The sequence below is a fragment of the Caretta caretta genome, chromosome 6 (assembly GCF_965140235.1).
Source record: "Caretta caretta isolate rCarCar2 chromosome 6, rCarCar1.hap1, whole genome shotgun sequence".
Classification (NCBI taxonomy): domain Eukaryota; kingdom Metazoa; phylum Chordata; order Testudines; family Cheloniidae; genus Caretta; species Caretta caretta.
The window spans coordinates 7,576,707-7,600,821 of record NC_134211.1 but is presented as its reverse complement, the minus strand read 5'-3'; the positions used below and the strand labels follow the sequence as shown (position 1 = coordinate 7,600,821).

General features: G+C 44.7%; 1 protein-coding gene and 1 pseudogene across 1 annotated transcript; one reads left to right on the top strand and one right to left on the bottom strand.

Moving 5' to 3' along the window:
• Positions 1-11,078: 11,078 nt before the first annotated feature.
• Positions 11,079-12,077, top strand: LOC125638695 (olfactory receptor-like protein COR4). The gene has a single exon (XM_048854786.2). It carries the CDS (start codon positions 11,079-11,081, stop codon positions 12,075-12,077), a length of 999 nt encoding a protein of 332 aa, XP_048710743.2.
• An 11,029-nt stretch (positions 12,078-23,106) lies between these two features.
• On the bottom strand, positions 23,107-23,729 carry LOC142072424 (olfactory receptor 5G9-like; annotated as a pseudogene).
• Positions 23,730-24,115: the final 386 nt, after the last annotated feature.

Below are 24,115 nucleotides of genomic sequence, written 5' to 3'. Positions count from 1 at the left end.
TGTCCCCCCCCTCTTCAAGGAACCCCATGGCATCGAGGGCCCCACCCTGCCCCTCTCAGGGATGTCCTCAGCCCCATCAGCCTCAGGGCTCCGTGGCCATCAGCCCCCCATCCCAACTTCATCAGGGGAGGCTGGAGCTCCCCTGACACTGCCCAGCATCCCCTGCCACAGGGTGTGGCTGGGCCACTCCCACTAGTGTCAGTGGGGCTCCTGTGGCTCAGTCCTGGCACCTTGGGGAGCCAATGGGCACAGGGTATTACTAGTCCCCCACCACCCTGTCCTCCCCCCTGTCCCCTGGGTGTCCCGTCACGTGCAAAGAGGGATCCTTAAGCCTCAGGGCTTTCAGACCCCACGGAGGGGCTGCTGTCCCCTCGGGAGTAGGCGGAGCTGCTGGTCCCCGTGCCAGAGTCACCCAGCTCCTGCTCTGGGCTGGCTGGGGGCTCCTCAGTGGCCAGGCTGGTGGATGGCTCTGGCTGGGCATGGGGGTGCAGCTCCTGACTCCTCTGCTTCCTGTAAAGGAAGCCGCAGAGCTGCCTTGCCCAGACCCCGCCCGCTCCTGTGTCCTTCCCGCAGAGCATCATCCTGGTCCACCTCCATTTGGGACCAGAAGGTGCCTCAGGGTATGGTAAGGGAGCTGGTGTGTTCCTCCTCCTCCAGAAAGCCAGGGAGCTCCTCCTCCTCGCCTGGCCACTGGCCTATTCCCCACTCGCGGGGACAGAGGGGCCGCTCTCCTCCTGGGAAAGCCGGCCACTGCTCCGTACAGGCTCCGGAGCCACCAGCCCGGCCTTCCTCCTCAGAATTCGCCTCAGCCGCTGCATCCTGGGAATGAGTGGGGAGCAGCCATGAGTCTGGGCTCAAGGCAGCCGCTCATTAATGTGCCTGCCTGCACCCTGCCAACCTCCGATTGCTGAGGCAATTTCTCCTCACCACACACCCCACCCCAGGGCACGGGGGCTGCCGTCCACACCCACTGGCAGCAGCTCACAGCACAGGCTTCTCCCAACGTTCCCTCTCACCACTGTGGCCCGGTGACACCGGAAGAGTCTCGTCCTTTCAGATCAGTGGGGCTCTCTGTTAGTTTGGACAAGCAGCTCCCTCCACCCCAGCAGTCCCCGCTCCCTCCCAGGCCAGAGAAAGAGCAGCACCCAGATAGTCTCCAGCGAAAGTTCGCAAGGTGCCAATCCTAGGAGGCAGGAGTGGCCCTCAGTTCCCACTGATTTCACTGATTGAAGGGTGGGTGTTCAGCGCCTGGCAGGTTCTGCTCTCCCCAAAGACTCTCGACATCGGGAACAATCTCCTGCAAGGGAAGGGCTGGGAGCCCTCTTGCTGGGCCATTCCCCCACACTGAGGATGCCTCTGGAGCACTCCACTCCCTTGCTCTAAATGGGATGGAGCTGGGTGGCAAATGCTCACTGATGGTTGGTAATTTGCCCTCCTCCTCGATCTCCCACACCCAGGTGGGATGGAAAGGGTGCTGCCCAATGCCCTGCCAGCAGGGCAGGGGGTAGAAGCCTGGAGATCGAAAGTGGCTGTGAAAACAAGACGATGTTTTATTCTCAGGGGATGGATAAACTCAGCCAACAGCCAGGGGTTCACAACACTGACCGACGGCCAGCAGGACACCTCCTCCAAGTCTCCTCATACCTCAAGCACGTTCCTGAAGCATGACGACCCATGGGCTGTAGGGGAGTGTCCCCAGCCCCACTGATGGAAACAGAGGCCTTGTCAGGAGAAGCCACTGCCTCAGGGTCACACTGGGAGTCAGGGATAGAGCCGGGGATGGAGCCCAGGAGTCCTTTGTCCAGGCTCCTGCACTAACCACAAGAGGAACACTCCCTTCCAGCGCTGGGACGTGCCAGCGGGACTCGATTCCCAGTCTCCCTGGCTCTGAGTGTGACCTATGGAGGAGGTGGAATCTTCATCCTTAGAGAGTTGTAAGGCCCAGCTTGACAAAAAAAAATCCTCGCTTTTAAATTAAGGGAGAAATTTATGACAATCTCTTAATGTTATTTTTTCCTCTTCTTTTTAAATTATTTCATTGGAACATGTTCACTGCCAAGTTTTTGAGAGAGTCACACCACTGATGTGATAGCTAAGGCCTTGGAAGCAAAGTTAGTTGAAATGCTAACCCAGCTTTGGACAGCAGTAGCTTCCTTGGAAGGTGCAGTTCATTTCAGTTTATTCAAAGAATTCAGTTTAATGACTAGTTCATTGAAATTCAAGAAAGGGAGTTCACAAAACAGGCAAACTTGTTTTCCTCCCTCAATCTATGGATAAAAACTATATGTGAGGGGATGGATCTACTGGTTCATAAATCTAGAAACATGTGGAGACCAGAACTTATCATTTCAGTTCACTAACCACACTTCAAATTTCTTTTGTTTAAGAAATCCATTTTAAATGCAAAACATTTTGATTCAACTTTTTTCTGATGCTTCCTTTTTTAGCTCCAGCATGACCTTGGTGCGTGACCAAAGAGAGGTCACTTCTTTTCATTCTCCCTCTGTATCATGTGGATGAAGAAAATTCTCTAAGTCCTAGCAGGCAAGAGATTTGAGCACGTCAGGCGTGTTAGAGCCCTTGTACTCTAAAGGACAATAAGTGATGGTTGTTTGAGGCAAGAATCCCGAAGGATTTGATACTTCTCCCCCATCCAAAGCCAATAACACATCTCTGTATCTGCAATCATGAGTTAGACATTCTCAGCACCCCTCTGTCTCCCGCAGCCCTCAGGTGTTCCTTGGATTATGGAGGCTTGATTGCAAGGAGGACTGGGATTTTTTCACTGGCTTCTTGGGTATCCCGAGCCAATGAGGGTCTCAGTCTGGCCTCCGAGGCGCACACCCCGAGATACTAAAGATCAGGATGGACTGATTTCACTCCAAGTTTTTTGTATTTGTATTTTTGAATTATTTTCCTAATGAAAAATTGATTCTCATGAAATTCGTAGAGCTGGCAGATGACAGAACAAGGAGCAATGATCTCAAGTTGCAGTGTGGAAGGCTTGGATATGAGGAAAAAACTTTTTCACTGGGAGGGTGGGGATGCCTTTGAATCTGGTAGGATAGAGTCCCCCATCTTCTACTTAGAGCCTATATTTTTTCTTACCTTCCACACAGATGATGATTTCTTTCCACACAATCAACACAGTAATGAAAAAAATCCCAGAGAATCTCCACCACACCAACCGTCTCTTGGTCCTCACCAAGAGACCGCGAGATGGAGGCTTGCTGCAGCAAGGCTACAGGGGTCTCCGAGGTTCCTCCTGCCCCGCACCCCTGTCCTGCCGGGCTGTTGTCAAGGGAGCTCTGTGGGGTCACACCCGCCTCATCATCTTTGCCCAATAGGCTGAGTTCCTGCCAAAGGCCTTTGTGAAGTCACTGCCACACTCATCTTTCCCTTGCAGACCTAATGTCTGCCCCTGGCCAGCCCGGCTGGATGTTTGAGCTGCACCCTGGATCTCCCCACTTGCTCATTATTGATTCTGGGGAGCAAGCAGGCCACCCAGTAAAACAGCAGAGTCTATGCCTCACCCCACACTGAGATTTTCATACAGATGTAGATTGTAAAACTATTTCATCTCCAAATCCATCCTCTATTTCACCGGCTATGAAATTTCACACGTTTACCACCATACTAAGCCCAAATTGCTTGTAATTCATGAAAAGGTGCCATGTCACCTTCCAGAATGATAACCAGTTGTGATGTGATGATACCAGGAAACAGAGAATCCACCTCTTCCCTGGGTAATTTGTTCCAGGGGTTAGTCTCCCTCACTGTCAAAAATGTGTACCTTACGTCTCATTTGAATTTCTCTGACTTCAACCGACAGCCGTTGGTTCCTGTTGTGCCTTTCTTGGCTAGATTGAAGTAGCCCTGCCCCAGGAAATCCAATCTCCCTGTCCTGCTGGAATCCCCCCAGCCAGGAGAACCCAGTAGGGTCCTCCTAGCTGTTTGTCTGCTGGGTTGGGGATATCAGACGCACCAGAGGCATGCAGAAGAGAGTGCACTGCATCAGCCCTGTGTTGGGCTCAGGGGTTTGTCCTTGGCAACTTCTGCTCCAGCCACATCTCTGGGTGCCTGGGCTCGGGACTTCTGCCCGGCATCTGCAGCTGGGGCTGAGGGCTTCCCTTGCACTTCCTTCTGGGGCTCAGGGGTCCATTTTTAAGGATGCCCCCAAATTGGCCCTTGTCTTAATTTGCCAGGGGACTAGTAGGTAGGAGCCCCCAGCTGAGGTGCTCTCAGAAGCAGGGACCCACTTGCACATCTTAGAACCTCCTCTAACTTCAGAAAGATTCTTGGCTGCTGCCCTCAGAGCCCAGGTCTGAAGGAAGCACGGAAGTGAGCGTGGCAATGTTGTGACCCCCCCCCCCCCAGAACAACCTCTAAACTCACCCACGATCCCATTTTGGTCGGGACCCCCACCAAACGAAATGTCATTGAGATGGACGTGTTCCCAAGGAATGTGTCAATTTCAAGGAATCAACATTTCCCAGCTGAAAACAAATGCTCTCCTGGAAAACTTACAATTTTTTTCAGTGTCGTGGCCATGTTAGTCTGTATCAGCAAAAACAATGAGGAGTCCTTGGGGCACCTTAGAGACTAACAAGTTTATTTGGGCATAAGCTTTCATGGACTAGAAGCCACTTCATCAGATGCATGGAGTGGAAAATACAGTAGCAGGTATAAATACACAGCACATGAAAGGATGGGCATTTCCTTACCAAGTGGGAGGTCAGTCTAATGAGACAATTGAATTAAGAGTAGGATACCAAGGAAGGAAAAATCACTTTTGTCGTGGTAATGAGGGGGGCCCATTTCAAACAGTTGATAAGAAAGTTTGAGTAAGAGTAGGGGGAAATTTGTATGGGCGAAATTAGGACTTTTGGCTGCAGAATTTTATTTCATTTTTTAATGAGATTGTGTCGTTTACGTTTTGTGGCACACAAGCAGCAAGAACAATAACACATAAGAACCCCAAAATCATAGGGAGAGAATGTAAGCTACTGCCTATAACAGAGAGGCACAATTCACTGGGCACCTGCTGTCTGACTGCTGCTAAGCCCCCACTGAGCTACCTAGCATGCAAGTAGATCCAGGAACCGTGCCCAAAATTTAAAGTCGCAGTATTCAATTTTAACACAACCACAAATACACCAGAGCCTCCAAATTTTCTGTTTTACAAGGTCTCTCCTTGTTTTGGAACACTGAGTTCTAAACATGCCATGGGGAATTTGAATCAAATTTCAGCTACTAATTAGTATGTGTTTGGAACAATCACTAATGTGCATTCGGTGTTATGTTTTTGGTTTCTTTAGGAAATGTGGGGAAACAGGAGCACTGGGAAAGCCTATTCCCCCCCCCCCACACACACACACTGCACATTCGCTGCCCACTGGTGCTGCCTGAGCAGTAGCATTGTGACATCAGAGATAATCCACCACCCAGCGCTCCCTGCCTCCAGCTCCTTGTCACACCTGGGGAGAATGACTAGCCCCTGGCTGCCATGGCAACAGCTACCTTTGACAACTGATTGCCCCCTTCTTACCAGAACATCATCACAGAAAGGAAGTTTGTAATGAAACAGGACCAGATTTGGACAAGTAGGACAGTCTCCTGCTGGGCTCATTTGGGTTTGTCCTGTGGTACGGTACAGTGTTTCTTCTAAAAGGGCCAGTGTGTGTTACTTTCCTTAGTAAGGGCTAGGTGAAAGTGATATGCAAAGATCCAGCTCTTTTTCTTGGATATTGTTTATCTGCTTCTTACACATTCAGGGTTATAGCTTAGAACTTTCACTGAAACTCAAGTTGCATAAAATGAGTTTTGTTTTAATACAGTTTAATTTAATTACTTTCAATACTGTGTTCAGCACAGCACTGAGTGGTGAAAAGGGACCTTCACAAAGATAAGAATGGCAATAAAATATATACTGAAAACAACAGATGAATAAGAGGTTCATTGTTTAAACAGCACTTATATTATAGTTTTTCTTTCTATTAAAAAAACTAAGGAAATTAACAAACCAAAAACCCTTCATTTAATGTTTCTTAGTTTAGCTTTCATCAATAAATTAAGCCGTCAAATAATTTGGATATACAAAGTCAAGATTTTAAAAAGGATTAAAAGGTTACAACTTTTAGCATTTTCAGGTTGGCAAATGTCCAAATAAGTGTTGTCCTGGCACCCTTAATTCAGTCGTCTTGTGCATTTGCGTGATGATGCAGATTTTAATTACATGATCCCATGTTTTTTTTTTTCCCGTCACGACCCCTGCCTTATTCAGTGCACAAGATTTTCTGCTCTGGGGCTGTGTATTGAAGGAGTCTGTTGTCTGTAGGATCCCTGCCTCATTTATTGCAGACTTAATGTTGTGTAGGCAACGCTCATTCTGGTATTTCCTAACTTGAAAGTGCTTGACTTTGAAACCTTTTAATCCTTTGTGTATTTTCTATTTTTTATGGCTTACAACACTGATGAGACCAACCTTTTATGACAAAGGGTATTTTTTTGTTTGTGACATATCTGTTATTTGTCCCTTCATTGTCAATAGTGTGTACTTTACAAGACAGAAAAACTAAAGATACTCCCTAATACAAAGACCTTATGATCTAAGGAAGATGGACAAATACAAAGAAACCAGGATGTGTAAGGACTGGGAATATCTTTTTCTCTCTTTCATTTGAAGTCATTTATTATTAATTATTATAATTTATTATTAAAGAAAGGGTGGTGCATTGGGGAACTTGTGTGGTGAGGATGTTCCATGCAGAGCGAACAATATGGAAAGACACGAAGAATGGAATGAGAGAAAGAAACACCCATGGTATTGCTGCTATCTGTACTGGTAAAGCAGAAAGGGAGGGAGGTGATGTAGAAAAGGACTAGACTGTTGATTATGGCCTGTCCCTGTAAATAGCCCGGTAATGAGGTGGCTTGGCATTTTAAGGACTGGAGGCCTTAGCTCAGCCAACCCTAGCTGCTAAGAAGGCCCACCTGAACACGGACCAGCTGATTCTCTTACTGATCATCTGGCAGCAGAGGAGGAAGTGGCTGAGAGAATTGCAGGAGCTGCAGAGAAAGGAAGGAGCAGCAAGGAAGGCTAGAGACAGAGTCTGGCAATAGTCTCTGCTCTCGGGGTCTTTCCTTCAAGGTTAAGGCCAGCAGCAAAATTGCCATATGCTGTTATTCTCCTTTTGGTCCGTTGTCTCTTGGAAAATAAATAAAACCTGGCTGGAAGGGCCAATGAGACTGATCTGTTGTGAGTGCAGCTGTGGAGACTGGAGGAGGGAGAGATGGATGGTAGGGTGGTACAGATAGACTCAGGCCACTAGGGGATGCTTGGGAGAAGGTCATGAGCAGGGGAGGAGTGGGGTTTGGGAGGAGATGCTCTACAACAGGGCCAAACGGGAACCCTGAATTTGTGCACCCAACAGCGTTCCTGATGTTTCAAGTTCTAAACTCCAACCTGGTCGGAAGGCGGCTGCTCAGAACCATCCATAAGTCACATTTAATTGGGCTGCAAAGTTTCACAGGCACAAGGTCATGCTCCCAGAGTTAAAATAAATTGGAAAACCAGCATCATGCATTGCATGTAGCACCCTGGGCCGGCAAAGAGAATGGAACATGGCAGGTACCATTGCTGGACCAGGCTTGCTGCATACCAGGGAACAAGTCATGCTCTCCGCCACACTGTTACAGCCCCTTGGCAATCAATGATGAGAATGATGTTAAACCTACTCAGGACCATTACACCAGCACAGTGTAACCACATAATAGTACAGGCTGGCCATACCTTGACCTTCTCCTGGATTGCTCCAACCTGCCTCGTATGACAGGCGCTGGGTCAGGGAGCCAGGGGATGGGTTCTACATCAGCCACAGAGCCCATATCTCCTCAGTGGCAAAAACCTTTGCAAAACTTTTAAAGATAATGCATCTACATGTGATTATCCCCTGTCCCCAAGAGAAATATGGTATATTTTAATGAGTCTGCCGATGCTTGTCTTGATCAGAGCTAAAAACTGCTGCAGGGATTCTCTCTCAAAACGATGCTATGCCAAATATAAACACACTTCTATCCTATACTTTGAAATCAAGAAAGACAACATCTCTCAGAAGGTAGGAGTGAACATTATTACCATTACAATAGAACTGAATTCTCCTTTTGTTTTTACATCAGGAAATAACTCTCTTCAAGTCACATTGCCCAAGACAGAAATTTGCAGAAGTCAACTTGTTGATTATTTGAATCTGAAATGCAGCCATATTTTTCTTTCAGGATAAAATTATTGTCTTGAAGGGGTACTGCTCTCTGGTGAGGACATCAGAAGATGTGGGAACAGAAAGGAGATTTTTCTGAGTCTTTCACACGACTTCTCTCTTGTAATCCGTACCTTGGGTGACTTTCTGAGTGGATTATTGACATGTTCTCTGTCATGAGAAACTCAGCCCAAGCACAGATGTTTCCCAATGCAGCTGTCCACTAAATTGCAGGGGATATTACACCTAAGAAGAAATCCTGGGTCATTGAAACTAATGGGAATTTTGCCACAGACTTCAGTGTGGCCAAGATTAAATATGTGGGGAGTGATGGTCGAGCATTCTCACTGGGGGCTCTTCTAAACCTGGAGGTCATTTCCCTGGGTACACAGGTCAAAACTCTGCGTTTTCAAGGCACAGTGTAAGGCTCAGCTCTTTCTCTGACTGCTGTGTGGAGGTTTGGTTGTGGTGAGCTGAGTCCAATGAAAATAAATCATTTCCGTGAATTGAATGGGCTTTCAGTGATATGGCCAGCTCAGTTGCTCTACTGAGCATTATGTAGAATGTGTTTACATTTGTCTTTTCTCTGATGTTTTTAACTCCATCTTTCCTTGAATTATATAAAGGGGAATTTGACAGCCTCTTTTGAGAGAACTTTTTGCTTGCAGATAGATAGATAGATCTGAGCTATATGAACAGACAGAAGAGCTCTTTTAGCATCAATCCTGCTCTTCCTTTAAAAGTGGGGGTAGGAAATAGTTACTTTATAACAAATTTCTATTAAGCTATCTGATCTCTGGTTCAGAGTCTCTCTTGAGAAGGAATTTGGTCTGCAGGGGCATTTGGCTTCACCGGTCTTTTTATGAAACACTGAATAAACACACAGTAATTGCCAGATTGGAACAGAGCTGAACTCCATCTGGTGTCTTGTCTCTGATAGTGGCTAGTACCAGATGTTTCAAAAGAAGGTTTAATGACCTTCAATAGTGAGAAGTGGCATAATCAGCCCTTCCCCGCATCTCGCCCTGAACTCTAATAGTTAGAGATTCATTTAAGCCCTGAAGCATGATGTTAGTATCCCTTAAGCATCCAGATCCATATACTATGCTATATAAAGCTGTCAGATCCCTCCAGTTTCTTTGTAATTCTGCTTAACAGCACTCCTAGGATCTACAGACATTTCCCAACTTCTCAGCTCACCCATAATACAAGCTCAAACCAGTAAGGTACTGAGCATGCTACCCGCAATCCAAAGAAACGTAAGAACATGCTTAACTTGAAGCAACTTTAAGAATGTAAGAAGCCTCATTGAAATCAATATGTTTAAAATTCTGGGTGCTCCACTACAGGAAAGATGGAGATAGATTGGAGACAGCCCAGAGGACAGCAACAAAAATTATGAAAGGTTTAGAAGCAGTAGGGGATGGGCTACATGACCTCTTCAGGCCCTACGTTTCTATGATTGTATGAAAAGATAATGCAGCTGCCTAAATGTTCTGCTGGACTGAGGCAAGATCCATGCAGGATTAAGCCCTAAATGACCTATTGTTCTTTGCTTGGACACATTTGACGAAAGAAGTCAAGTCCTTCTTCCTTGGTACCTTCTGTAGAACTGCACATTAACCAAGCTGCCTTTGAAGTTGAATAATCATTTTATTTGTAATATTTGTCTGAATGCTGACTGACCTACATGCTATTTGGCCAAAGCCAAAGAGTGGGTAAAGAAATAAATGACACGTGTGAGTATGTACGGCATGTGTATGAATATGTACACACACACACACATGCACGCACTTTTTCTTCATCTTTGGCCACAATAAACATACCACACATACATACCTGCTGATCACTAGATGTTCTCTACCTTTTACCTTGCCAGGGGTGTTATGAATGAGAACCACAACATTCTCATAATTTCAAAAACTGGAATGTGTGACATGAGCTAAATACAATTAACGATTATATGATTTGGCAATCACTATTGTGACACGGGCTGAGGAAAGAGGTGCATTGAGGATATTGATATAGGATGAAACAGGTTTACAGGCAGTTTGATCCCAACTCACTAATCATAATAGAATATTATTATTCTTATCTCTATAAAGACAGGTTAAAAGGTAAATCTATTCAGACTATATTTTTTTCTTCTAATAAATATATGTTTCTGAAAATATGTTCACTGTGGTTAATTTTCTCACAAATATTCACCCTGGCTACACACTTTTAGTCTGATCATTAGAAGTGTATGAGTGGTAATTTTTCAGCATCCAAAGAACAAGAAGCTGCAGAACTTAGTCAGCATGGCTGTAGTGTCCAGAAGGGATACATTTGGAAGTTCCATTTTTGAACTATTTCCTCAATGAATGCATGTGCATCCTGTGTACTGCCTGGTCACCAATGATTTAAAAACATGAAGGCAAATTTCGGTGCTGGAAACTGTCACCCAATAACCAGACAGTGTGATGCAAACTGTGTCTTCCTCCTACGCATGTTATTGTTCCCAGGTATACTGGAGATCCACGGATCCTAAGTCTACACTGATCAGTGAAATTAAAATATCAGCCGAATCAGGGTCAAAATGTGTAAATCAGAATAAATTGCAGGGTTATGCACTTTCCTAGAGATAAAGGATTTTTTTTTTCCCTCAGAAGAAGTGAAGGAGTTTTGGGTTTTCCCATCAGTTGTTACAGGTTCCATTCCACGACTCAAAGGGTCTCTGTGCATATGACCACAGTTCTTTATATTAGCATACACCATTTTCATAAGAACTAATGCCTTCCTTTGTGGTTGATCCCGCAGCGAGCACCCAAGGCTGAATGAATGGCGGGAGGAAATTGTACGACAGTGACCGAGTTCATTCTCACAGGACTGACAGATCGTCTGGAGCTGCAGGTCCCCCTCTTCACGATGTCCCTAGTGATCTATGGTATCACCCTGGTGTGGAATCTGGGAATGATGGTTTTAATCAGGATCGACCCCCGACTTCACACCCCCATGTACTTCTTCCTCAAGAATTTGTCCCTCGTGGATGTCTGTTACTCCACAGTCATCACTCCCAAGATGCTGATGAGCTTCTTAGCTGAGAGGAAAGCTATTTCCTACACAGCTTGCATCATCCAATATTTTAGCTTCATATTGTTTGTCATCTCTGAATGCCTTCTGCTGGCAGTAATGGCGTACGACCGTTATGTAGCTATCTGTAACCCGCTGCTGTACACAGTCATCATGTCACCAAAGCACTGCCTACGGCTGGCGGCTGGTTCATATCTATGGGCCTTCCTGAACTCTGTGATACACACGAGCGGTTTGCTAAGATTATCCTACTGCCACTCCAATCTCCTGAATCATTTTTTCTGTGATATCAACCCGCTTCTAAAGCTCTCCACTTCTGACACCTATGTCAACGAGCTACTTGTTTTCCTCTTTGGCAGTCTGATAGAGGTGATCAGCATTGGGACCATCCTCATCTCATACATCTTAATTATTGCAACTGTGCTGCAGATCCGCTCAACCGACAGCAGGTGCAAAGCCTTCTCCACCTGCACCTCCCACCTGACGGCCGTCTCCATGTTCCACGGGACAATTCTCTTCATGTACTTCCGACCCAGCACCAGCTACGTGCTGGACACAGACAAAATGGCCTCAGTGTTCTACACGGTGGTGATCCCCATGCTGAACCCCCTCGTCTACAGCTTGAGGAACAAGGATGTGATGGATGCACTGAGGAGAGCAATAGAGACAAAATTGAGGGCCCATTTTCCCCCAAAGGGTGTCATAATAGGACAACCAAATCATTCAACGGCTGCTCTGCACACATAGGGCTTGTTTCCACTATGGGGTGGATCAATGCTGTGGTGATCAATCCACTGGGGGACAATTTAGCAGGTCTAGTGAAGACTCACTGGATCGACCCTGATTACTCTCCCATTGACACTGGTACTCCACCAGAATGAGATGAGTAAGGAGAGTCAACAGGAGAGTTTCTTCTGTAGACTCAGCAAAGTGTGGACCCCACAGTAAGTAGATCTAAGCTATGTCTATTTGAGTGACACTACTAACAAAACTCAAATTATGTAGCTTCGATTGACCTGTTCCCTTCGTGTAAACTAGGCCATGTGCTCTGATTCAGAAAGTCCATAAGCACATGTTTAAGTATGTCTCCCTTTGACTTCAATGGAACCTAACCATATATTTAAAGTTAAGCGTATTTAAGTGCTGCCTCAGACAGAGATGCTTTTCTGAATAGACACCTTATGTGCATAAAAAGGCCATGTCAGTTATTAAATGATGGTTTGGCTCCCCTGTACCTATAGTAAAATATTTTGAAATTGATTTTTCAGTGTAAGATGTAATAGTGTGATTCGAATATTGTTTAGAATTACTGAATAAAAGGGAAAAGTTGACACTGCAACAATGGATTCATAAGCAATAACCAGGACTGGTTTGATACTCCAAAAACATTGACAGATATTTGCTCAAATAAATTTTGTGATTTTGCTTCAATCAGATCCACAGCCCAACTCATCTGTTTTCTGGGAGGCATTTGAGTGTGTGTAATTACATTGAAAACCATGTCTGTTGAAAGGGAGAATGTCATGAGTGCTCACTCAGATATAATATTTTGTCAGTACTCACACCAAATATCTCCCCCGCCCCCACCCCACACACATGCACACAACTCTTTGTGAGTTTAGGAGTCGCAATTAAAGACCAGGTAGTTTAGGTGACCAAACATATACAGACACATTTTCAAGAATAGTCATTGTTGGTGAATGCCACCATTATTGGGATCTCAATGTAAAAGACCTTGGGCCCTATTTTCCTAAGCGCTGAGTACTTGCAGCTCCCCTTGACTTCAGCTAGAGTGATGGATCTTTTATTTCTAGAAATGAGGGATCGAGGGGACTGAAGTTGGGCACGAAAATCACTGGCCATTTCTGAAACTTTTGGGCATGACGAATTACAACAGTGAATACCTGAAGCACCAGTCACCTCAGGGTACGTCCACTCTGCAAGCTAAGCCCACGGTTGGAACTCATGCTCAAGTCAACTCAAGCCCCCTTCCATCTCCACATAAATTGCACTAACCAAGGGCTCAAAGCCTGGGTCCAAGGACCCCAAAGTGATAGAAGGTCTGAGCCTGAGTCAAGCTAAGACCCAGGGTTTACGTTCTTTATTGGCTTGCAGTGTAGACGCAGCCCCTCTGGACTCCTGCTCTGGGAGTCAGCCAAAAATATCCCGAAGGCTGAGTTTCTTTGTCCTCTGGACAATAAAGTGTTCCCACACTGCACCACGAACAAAGAGCTAGAGTGGTCACATTTTGGAAGTGTGCCAGGAACTCTGGGATCTGGGTGTTTGAAATGGGGATCACATAATGCCGTGTAGATGCTGGAGCCCCAGTTTGGGACCCAGGGTACAACAATCCCTAACCTGGGGTTCCAAATGAGTGTAGATTCTCAAACCCGACGTTAACAAACTCAGGCTCTGCAAATGTGAGTCCTACTAGCCCAGGGCTTACACTGCAGTGTAGACATGTCCTCACAGAGCTCGTGAGTCACTGTGGTGTGGCTGTGTGTTCAGCACAATGGGGCTCTGGTCTCAGTTTGCACCTCCAGTCACGACTGTAAAAGTGAGAACATTGAACTACGGGCAAGTTTCAACCACCTGCCAGGCTCCTGCTAAGATCCTTTGATTTTATATGTTTGATGCAGCAGAGCTCCCCTTAGGAAATGGAGAGATTGAACTAATCTGTGGAATCCCAGCCTAACCCCTAGGCCTGCTGCCTTTCAGACCCATGACACCCAGTCAAAACCCCTTTTTTTCCTGTAATTTGCTCTCTTCTGCCTCTAGCTGCTGCCACCCCCTTTCTGCCCTCACCCATACACCGTTTGGTTTTATCTGAGCCCAAAACACAGCTCGGACCCAGGGCAGGGGACAGAGCAATTTTAAAGGCTGGGGAGCCTCCTGCATGGCCTAGAGAAGCAGCGGAATCCCAGAGCTGTGCAGGCAGAGGAAGGGGGCAAAGAACAGAGCCACACCCAGCTACCAGCACCAGCCGTCTTAACAGAAAGCATCACCCAGCCCATCACATAGAACCATAGGACTAGTCATACGGCGTCAGACCAATGGTCCATCTAGCCAAGTGACCTGTCTTCCACAATGGCCAATGCCAGATGTTTCAGAGAGAATGAACAGAACAGGGCAATTATCCAGTGATCCATCCCCTGTCATCCTCTCCCAGCTTCTGTCAGCCAGAAATTTAGGGACATCCATAGCATGGGATTGCATCCCTGACCATCCTGGTTAATAGCTATTGATAGATCGATCTTCCAAGAACTTATCTAATTCTTTTAAAAACCCAGTTATGCTTTTGGCCTTCACAACATCCTCTGGCAATCAGTGTCCTCTGCACAGCTCTACTGCTGACAGCTGAAATTCTTCTTATACACCTCAAAGATTGGCTTGTGTTTTAGGAACTGAGTTCCAGACCCTACGTTGTTGTATACTTTCACTGAAGTCACCTGAAGTGAAAGGAGCTACACAAATGACAGCAAATGAGGATCTGGCCCTGCAAATAAGGAGTTCTACTGATACATCTTATTTTTATTACTTAGTTTATCCGAGGGAAGGTCTAGAAGTGCCTTAAACATGCTATATATGTGCCTGTGTGGGACAAAGATTTCCAATAGGGTAAGGATCTTCAATTCTGCAGACCGAGGCATAAGATTAAGTGGCTGGAAGCTAAATAAACTCAGTCAAGATATGAGGTGCACCTTTTCTTACTAAGGGTAATTAGTTATTGGAAGAAATTATTTATTATTGTGGCGGATGTTCCATCACATAATGTCTTAAAATCAAGGTGATATATCTTTCTAAATCATATACTATAGCTCGAAGAGAATTCATGGGCTCGATGGATAAATTAAGGGGTGAGGGACTTGTGCCTGTGTTATGAAGGAAGTTCAACTAGATGAAGGTATTGTTCCTTTCAGCATGTTTAAGTCACTTTAAAAAAATCCAGGAATCTGAGTCTCTTTATGTCTTCCCAACACATCTTGATCTCTGACCTATAATGATGCAGAACAATAACCTTGTTATCTCTGTTTAGAATATGACATTTCTTTCAGCAGCTATTCGCACATCCCATAGCAGTGTGGAAGTGGAGACACTGAGCAAAAGCCGGTCTTAACAAGACATGTATAAATCTGGAATAACTTTATAGATTTCACTGGCTTAACGATGGCATAAGAGCCAGAGCCAAAGGTGCTGAACTCAATGACAGCTTTCCATTGACTTCAGATCAAGGCATAGAATTTGATGCACTACTTAACTCTTCCTTGTTGGGAAGAGTCATCTCTGCCTATATCTCCTCCCATCCTGAGCCAGGAACTGGGGGTCTTGCCAAGATGCACCGATACAATGCAAGGCTCTCTCAGTTTCACTAGCTGCAAGAAAAGAGAGTTCCCATAGAACAGCAGCAAAAGGGTTAAGGAGCATAAAGTTTAATTCTACAGACACAAAACTATACTTCTCTGCTAACAATTCCCATTGCAACTGACGTTCAAGGTATGTCTTTAGATGCTGGTATTTACATATTCCCAATATATTTGATTATTGTCATTATGTTTATACCCAAGAGCATATCTAGTGTTGCAGCAGGTGAATGAATACTTTGATCAATACTGAGAGCAAACGGCCAAACAGGAAGGGCCAGCAGTCTGGGCGCTAGCCTGTAATTTGGAAGACAAGTTAAATTCCTATCTCTGCCACAGATTTGCTGTGTGACCTTGGACAAGTCACTTAGCCCCTCATTTGAAATTCTGTAAAATGGGGTTAATAGCACTTCCTTATTTCACAGAGGTGTTCTGAGGACACAGTCATTAGAAGGTTGTGAGATACTCAATTGTTGCAGTAGCTGGAGCCATATATGTCCTTTACACACATCGCAAATACCTTACTTATGTTGGGGAATGCTTATCCACATGAGCTGTCCCATTCACTACTGCAGGAATAAGATGTCACCACTCAATAAGTGTCCAGTGATGTGGCTCAAACAGATGTAGAAAATGGTTACCATTATCAATAAGAACATTCCTATAACCGAGCCATAGGGATGCCTTTCGTGTGGTGTGTGTGTGTCCTTTCTCATAGATACCACGCCTGACATTCATAGCACAGGGCATTTTTGCATGAAAAGGAGATAGAAGGGAAGGGAGTTGAATTAATAAGAAATTTGTTTCATATGAATTCCCAAAGTCCTGCCCCTTCCTTTCCTCTTCTGTGGCAAATATTCTAAACTCTGGATTGAGACATGAAGGATTCCATAGGCCAGATGCTTTGAAAATGATCCACTTGCTGATTCAGAAATGACCATTAAAAGGAAGAGAGACAAGCTATGGAATAAAGCTGTGGATAGAGGTGAAAGCATTTGAAGAAAATCAGGGCCCAGTTGTGACAGGGTGTGGCCAGACTGCACTATTTTGTGGCTATACTGTGCTGGTGTAATGGCCCTGAGTACATTTAACATCATTACATAAGAACATAAGAACAGACATACTGGGTCAGACTAAAAGTCCATCTAGCCCAGTGTCCTGTCTTCCAACAGTAGCCAGTGCCAGGTGCCCAGAGGGAATGAACAGAAGAGGTAATCATCTAGTGATCCGTCCTTTGTTGCTCATTCCCAGCTTCTGGCAAACAGAGGCAAGGGACACCATCCCTGCCCAGCCTGACTAATAGCCATTGATGGACCAATCCTCCATGAATGTATCTAGTTCTTTTTTGAACCCTGTAATAGTCTTGGCTTTCACAATATCTTCTGGCAAGGAGTTCCACAGGTTGACTGTGCATTGTGTGAAGAAATACTTCCTTTTATTTGTATTAAACCTGCTGCCTATTTATTTCATTTGGTGACCCCTAGTTCTTGTGTTATCAGAAGTAGTAAACAACACTTTCTTAACTACTTTCTCTACACCAGTCATGATTGTATAGACCTCAATCATATGCCCCCTTAGTCATCTCTTTTTCAAGCTGAAAAGCTCCAGTCTTATTAATCTCTCTTCATATGGAAGCCATTCCATACCCTTAATCATTTTTGTTGCCCTTTTCTGAATCTTTTCCAATTCCAATATATCTTTTTTTGAGATGGGGCGACCACATTTGCACACACTATTCAAGATGTGGCCGTACCATGGATTAATAGAGAGGCAAGATGATATTTTCTGTCCTATTATCTATCCCTTTTTTAATTATTCCCACCAGTCTGTCCTGTTTTTGGACTGCCACTTCACATTGAGTGGATGTTTTCAGAGAACTGTCCACAATGACTCTGAGATCACTTCCTTGAGTGGTAACAGCTAATGTAGACCCCATCATTCTCATCACTGATTCCCAAGGGGCTGTAAGAGTGTGGCGGAGAGCATGACTTGGTCCCCGGCATGCAGTATCCCTGCTCCTACAATGGTACCTGCCATGTTCCATTCTCTTTGCCGACCTAGGGTGCCATTTGCAATGTACAATGTTGGTTTTCCAATTTATTTGAACTCTGGGAACATGACCTTGTGTCTGTGAAACTTCGCAACCCAAGTAAATGTGACTTATGGATGGTTCTGAACAGTCACCTTCCGACCGGTTGGAGTCTAGAACTTGAAACACCAGGAAAGCTGGTGGGTGCACAAATTCAGGGTTCCCGTTTGGCCCTGTTGTAGAGCATCTCCTCCAAAACCCCACTCCTCCCCTGCTCATGACCTCCTCCCAAGCACCCCCTGGTGGCCTGAGTGGTCCTGCAGAACTCTGCCATCCATCTCTCCCTCCTCCAGGCTCCACAGCTGTACTCACAACAGATCAGTCTCGCCGGCCCTTCCAGCCAGGTTTTACTTATTTTTCAAGTAGGGTGACCAGATGTCTGGATTCTATAGGGACAGTCCCGATTCTTGGGTCTTTTTCTTCTAAGAGCTCCTATTACTCCTCACCCCTGTGCCGATTTTTCACACTTGCTGTCTGGTCACCCTCTTTCCAAGAGACAACAAACAAAAAGGAGCATAACAGTATAAGACAATTTTACTGCTGGCCTTAGTCTCTGCTCTCGGGGTCTTTCCTCCAAGGTTATTGCCAAACTCTCTGTCTCTAGCCTTCCTTGCTGCTCCTTCCTTTCTCTGCAGCTCCTGCAACTCTCTCAGACACTTTCTCTTGTGCTACCAGCTGATCAGTAAGAGAATCCACTGATCCGTGTTCAGGTGGGCCTTCTTAGCTGCTAGGGTTGGCTGAGCTCAGGCCTCCACTCCTTAAAATGCCAAACCACCCCAGTACAGGGCTATTTACAGGGACAGGCCATAATCAAAAATCTAGGTCTTTTCTACATTATCTCCCTCACTTTCTGCTTTACCAGCTAGCACCAATACCATGTGTTTCTTTCTCCCATTCCATTCCCTGTGTGTTTTCAAATTGCTTCCTCTGCATGGAACATCCTCACCACGCAAGTTCCCCAATGCACCGCCCTTTCTTTAATAGTAATAATGATTATTCATCAAAAGAAAAAGAAATTGCTAGTTCTTATATACCCTGCTTTCTTTGTATTTTTCAGTCTTCCTTCGACCATAGGGTCTTTGAATTAGGGAGTGTCCTTACTTTTTCTGCCTTGTAAAGCACACACTATTGATACTGGACAGATAAATAATGGATACATCGTGCACAAACCAAAAAAACCCTTTGTGATAAAGGTTGGTCTTGTCAGTAAAGTAAGCCATAAAAATTAGGAAATGCACAAAGAACCAAAAAGCTGCAAAGTCAGGCACTCTCAAGTTAGGAAATACCAGAATGAGCATTGCCCATGCAACATTAACTGGAACTCCCATTGCCCGTTTAAGAACATCATGACGTTAATCAATAGAGTAACTTTGATTTCTTTTTATGTTATGGCAGTATAGCTTCATTCCATTTTGCACATATATGGAAAAATCATAAGTAGTATTCCTAGGAGCACAAGAAGTGGATTTAAGTGATTGATGATTCAGAGAAAACTTCCCTGGACTAACCAGAGCAGATGAATATTCAAATGTCAGTGTGTGAGCTAGTTGCTAGTGCTATGAATATTGATAGCCCCATTACACTAGTACTTCATAACGGGTACTAGTACATCACAATCGTACATGTTTATAAATTGATTGGACTACATATACCCTTTATCTGTCCCCACATCATACTCGCAAGTCAATGGAGTTACTTCTGGGATGAATCTGTCTCAGGGTTTACAAAGTCCAAAGAAAGCCAAACAAAGCAGACCCTTGACATAATTTCATGATCACCAGAGAAACTCTTTCATGGGTTGGAGAGAAGATAAAGAAGTAAATTGAAGCACTCCCATAAAAATGTTCAGGACTGAGATCTATGCTGCTGAACTAATATGCACTGGAGGGACTCCATTGAGCCCAATGGTCAATGGCACTGGTCCTTAATGAATGACAAAGGGGCTGGTATAGTTTTTTCAGATTGATTTGAATGAGAAGAGGCAGCTCTTTTTTTTATACACAGCTGTTCTCTGGGAGAAGGTGCCACTTTACAAATTGTCTTGGCAAATTGTCTTAACTTCAGTTACACTACAAATAGGTTTACTTATTCATTACTCTGGCAGAGCAAGTGTTAATATTGACATTATTTCTGTATCATGACTCATATGTTGTTTTCCTATCCATTCCCAATACGTTTGCTCGCCTAATTAGATAATGACAGAATTGCTCAAAACCCAATGTTTTAATGAGCAGCTTATTATAATCCATAATAATGGATGCTGTCTACAAAGTTCTCCAATCTTTGGAGAATTATGTCAATATGAACATTACTGGCATAACCAGTGCTAGACAATAGCATTTACTCTTTCCCTATTTTTCCCCTTTCAATATCTTCACTTTCAGGCCAAATTCATAGAATCATAGAATATCAGGGTTGGAAGGGATCTCAGGAGGTCATCTAGTCCAACCCCCTTGCTCAAAGCAGGACCAATCCCCATTTTTTGCCCCAGATCCCTAAATGGCCCCCTCAAAGATTGAACTCACAACCCTGGGTTTAGCAGGCCAGTGCTCAAACCACTGAGCTATCCCTCCCCCTCATCTCTAGCAACATTCTTTTATGTCAGGGCTATATTTGGCCTATTGTGTCCAAAGCCATGACAAATCAAACCAGGTCACTGTGGGCGTGAGTCTATGATCCTTGCTCACATTGACTAGCACTTACTCATAGGAGTGGCCCCAATGAGATCAAGTTCTACTCAGTGCAAGTAAAGCCAGATCGGCTTAGGTTCCAAAAAAACTAAAAATTTTACTGCGCACAAGAGAGACAAGAAGGGGCTTTATCCCATACATTTATCCTGGGGTCTGTCGGTATTACAGATGCACATCAAATTATCCACCCACAGGGGCAAGTGTGAATTGTCTGATGTTCATAGCTTCCCAAAATTAACCTTAATCCTAACCATACCCCTGCAGAGTTTGGGGAAGTTCTGGGGCAGACTCTTGTTCCATGACTGAACTAACCTGTAGAAGCTACCAGTTCCCCTTGGTCTCATAGAAACATGGGGATTGCCAGACAGGATCAGACACAAGGTGTATATAGTCCAATAGCCTGTCTATGACAGTGGCTTATACCAGATGCTTCTAAGTAAAGCGGAAGAAGATCATAGTTGGCAGTTGTGTGATAATCTTCCCCCAACATTAGGTCACTGGAGAATGAAAATGGTGATATATTAGGTGATGGTCTGTTTCCATCTTGGCATTTTGTCAGAGGCCCATGCAGTGGTTATTCTGACGTTGTTTAATCAGTTCTCCCTAAGAATCATCTGCATTGTCAGCTTTGTCCACAACCCGCCCTGACTTTGTACAGGTCCATATCTGAGTCTGCACTGGGATCAGAGTGAACCTCACATGATCTATGAGTTTGATGGAAATATTTTCCACATACCAGGCCCTGAGTTCTCTCTCTGATCCCACAGGATTGACATGTACTGTTCTCTGCAGTCCTGGCCTCCTTACAATTCTGTCACAGTAGTGTTAGAATTGAGATTGTGTGATCTTAGCACACCAGGAGTTGAGCACAGTCTAACAAAAGAGAATATAAAATAGATGGGCCTGTATATTTAACAGCATCCTCTATTGAGATGCAATTTCAGAACAGCTCAGGTATTTGTATGATTTCAGCATCCTTTTACCTGAGTTTCAATCTACAGAGGACACCCAACCCAAAGCACTAATGGTTACTGCAATTCACTTTTAAATCAAGAATAAGAGGCCTGTGATTTACAAACAGAATCTCTTGAGGTCTAGCCTTACTGAGTACAACAAACTGCAGACGCCCTCTAAGTAGAATGCTGGAAGTGTGCTACTCCCATAATAACCCAGTGGTCAGTGGATTGAAACCAGGGTCAGCTAGCCCTGGCCTGTTTATTATTTACGGGTATAAAATGCCCATGACTAAAGTTAGTCTGGAAAGTGGAAGAAAGTTTCTAACCATCAGAGGAGGGAGGTTCAGGAACAGCCTCCCACTAGAATTAGTGGAGTTATGCAACCTAATTCGATTTAAAGTGGAGCTGAATAAGTTTATGAATGGGATTATATCACGTTGCTGCCTGCAACAGCAATAGACTGGACTCAATGACCTCGGGGGGTCACTTCCTGTCCTATGTTGGTCTTGGGATTGCCAATATTAACGAGCCTGCATTATGAACAATCATTTTTGTGCAATTCACAGAAATGGTGCAACCCGAGAAATCAGGATGGTGACCCAGAGAACTTGCCCCCTCTTTCACAGCTGTTTATTGATTATTTTTTAAAATGAGTAACTACATTTATTGAGAAAATATCTTCCTGTATATCATCCTTCTAAAGGCGTCCTTCACTCTTTGTTTCTAAGGCTATAGATCAGGGGGTTCAGCATAGGGAACACAGAGATGACGTTGTCTTGGTCCAAGGTGTAGCCAGAACTGGGTTGTAAATACATAAAATCAGAGTATCGTAGAAGGTAGTGACAGCTGTCAGGTGAGAGGCACAGATACAGAAGGGTTTGAGTGGATCTTCAGGATGGTGTATTAAGAAGACAGCCTGAAACATAAGGCCATGTTTCAGAGTCCTGGTGTGAGGCCTAAAGCCTGAGCTAAAGTAACCAAAACTTTGCAGATCTAAAGCAAAGCCAAGATGTGAGCAAGAGGCAGGCCCTGTTCACAGAATCTGGCAAGAACAGGGCTGATATTGAAGAATCACACGTGCTTAAGTAGTGCTAGGCACAAGAATATACACACCAGCACATTCCAGAAAGGCGGTACCAGAACACCTCGATACCAACCACATGCCCCAGAAATAACAGGAGCACGCTGACCCATCTTAAGGATAAGGTCAGGATGACAGCATGATGGATAGGGATGTTTTAATCAAACCAACATGTACAAGGTAATGGGCAGCCCTTGGATCCGTCAATGGGTGGCACCCTAATACGTCAGAGGGTGTCACTCTGATACGTCAGGGGCAATACATCACTTGTTTGTATTTGTGTATAAAGATGTGTCTCAGAGGGAGTGTCTTTGGCCAGCCTAGGGAGCTGTGGAGAGTCCCACCAGTGACTGAGTTGCGTCCATTGACACAAGCATACAGGTCTGACTATCCATCCAGATGCTATTACTGTGCTCTATTGACAGTAAACCTGGCCAGGTGCCTTCACTGAAAATTGAGTCTGTGGATTTCTTGGGCTGTTTAATTGAGGTCTGCTATCTCCACAGAGCTGGGACAGCACACTGAACGAACACACACGCAGCCAACATCTGACCCCAGATGGCGACGAGGCTGTACATATAAGAGACTATCTAGAAGAACTAGCATAGTAATCTTGACAAATATAGTTGACAAGGTGAAATGAATAACATCATTGCATTGTGTATGTCAGAGCAGGACAGCTTAAGGATGGGGAGGGATGTCAGAGAAGAAATGATTGCTGACCCTGGGGTAAGAGAAAGACAAGCTGAATATACAAATTGTTTGGGCCATTGAATTCACAAAGACACAATGACTATCAGCACACAGAGTTTCCTGGTCATGATGACCCTCTAGAGCAGTGGGTTACAGATGACTGTGAATCGGTGAGAGGCCATGGTGGCCAGGAGGCATCATTCATTGGTCACAAAGACACAGACAAAGAAAAATTGCACAGCTCACTCAGTGAATGAAATGATTCTATTATTCTCTGCTATAGAAGTCATGAGCACCTTAGGTGCAATGACAGAGGAATAACCAACATCTACAATGGACAGATTACTGAGGAAGAAGCACAGAGGGGTGTGAAGATGGGAGTTAATCCTGATTAAAAGGTCATCCCAAGATTCCCGACCAGTGTGATAACATAGCTCGGTAGGAACAACATGAAGAGTGGGACCTGCAGCTCTGGGTGGTCCATGAATCTCAGAAAAATCAACTGTGTCACCATGGTATGAGGCGGCATGGGTGGGAAATCTAAATTTGCAAATAAACTGGAGCCAAAAAGGGAGCATGTGTAGATTCCTTGTAACAACTCTGACTGCTCCTGTGAAATAGTGTGTCTTGGGGAATGTATTATGGGTTATGCACACACTTCCCCCTGGAACTGGTGCACTGTCTCCTTACAGAAACACAGCACACTGTGCATTGTTTTGCATTCAATTAAATATGTACAGAGATTCCACCATAATATGAGAGACTGTCCAAATCTGAATCGTTCCCATGCCAGAAATATCCCTTAGGGCACAGGGCTTTGCCATCCATGTCTCTCCTGCCCACCCTCTCTGTGGTTAAATCAGATTAGTTTGGAAAGGAGGTAAATCATCTCTTGTAAATGTATAGACAATAATG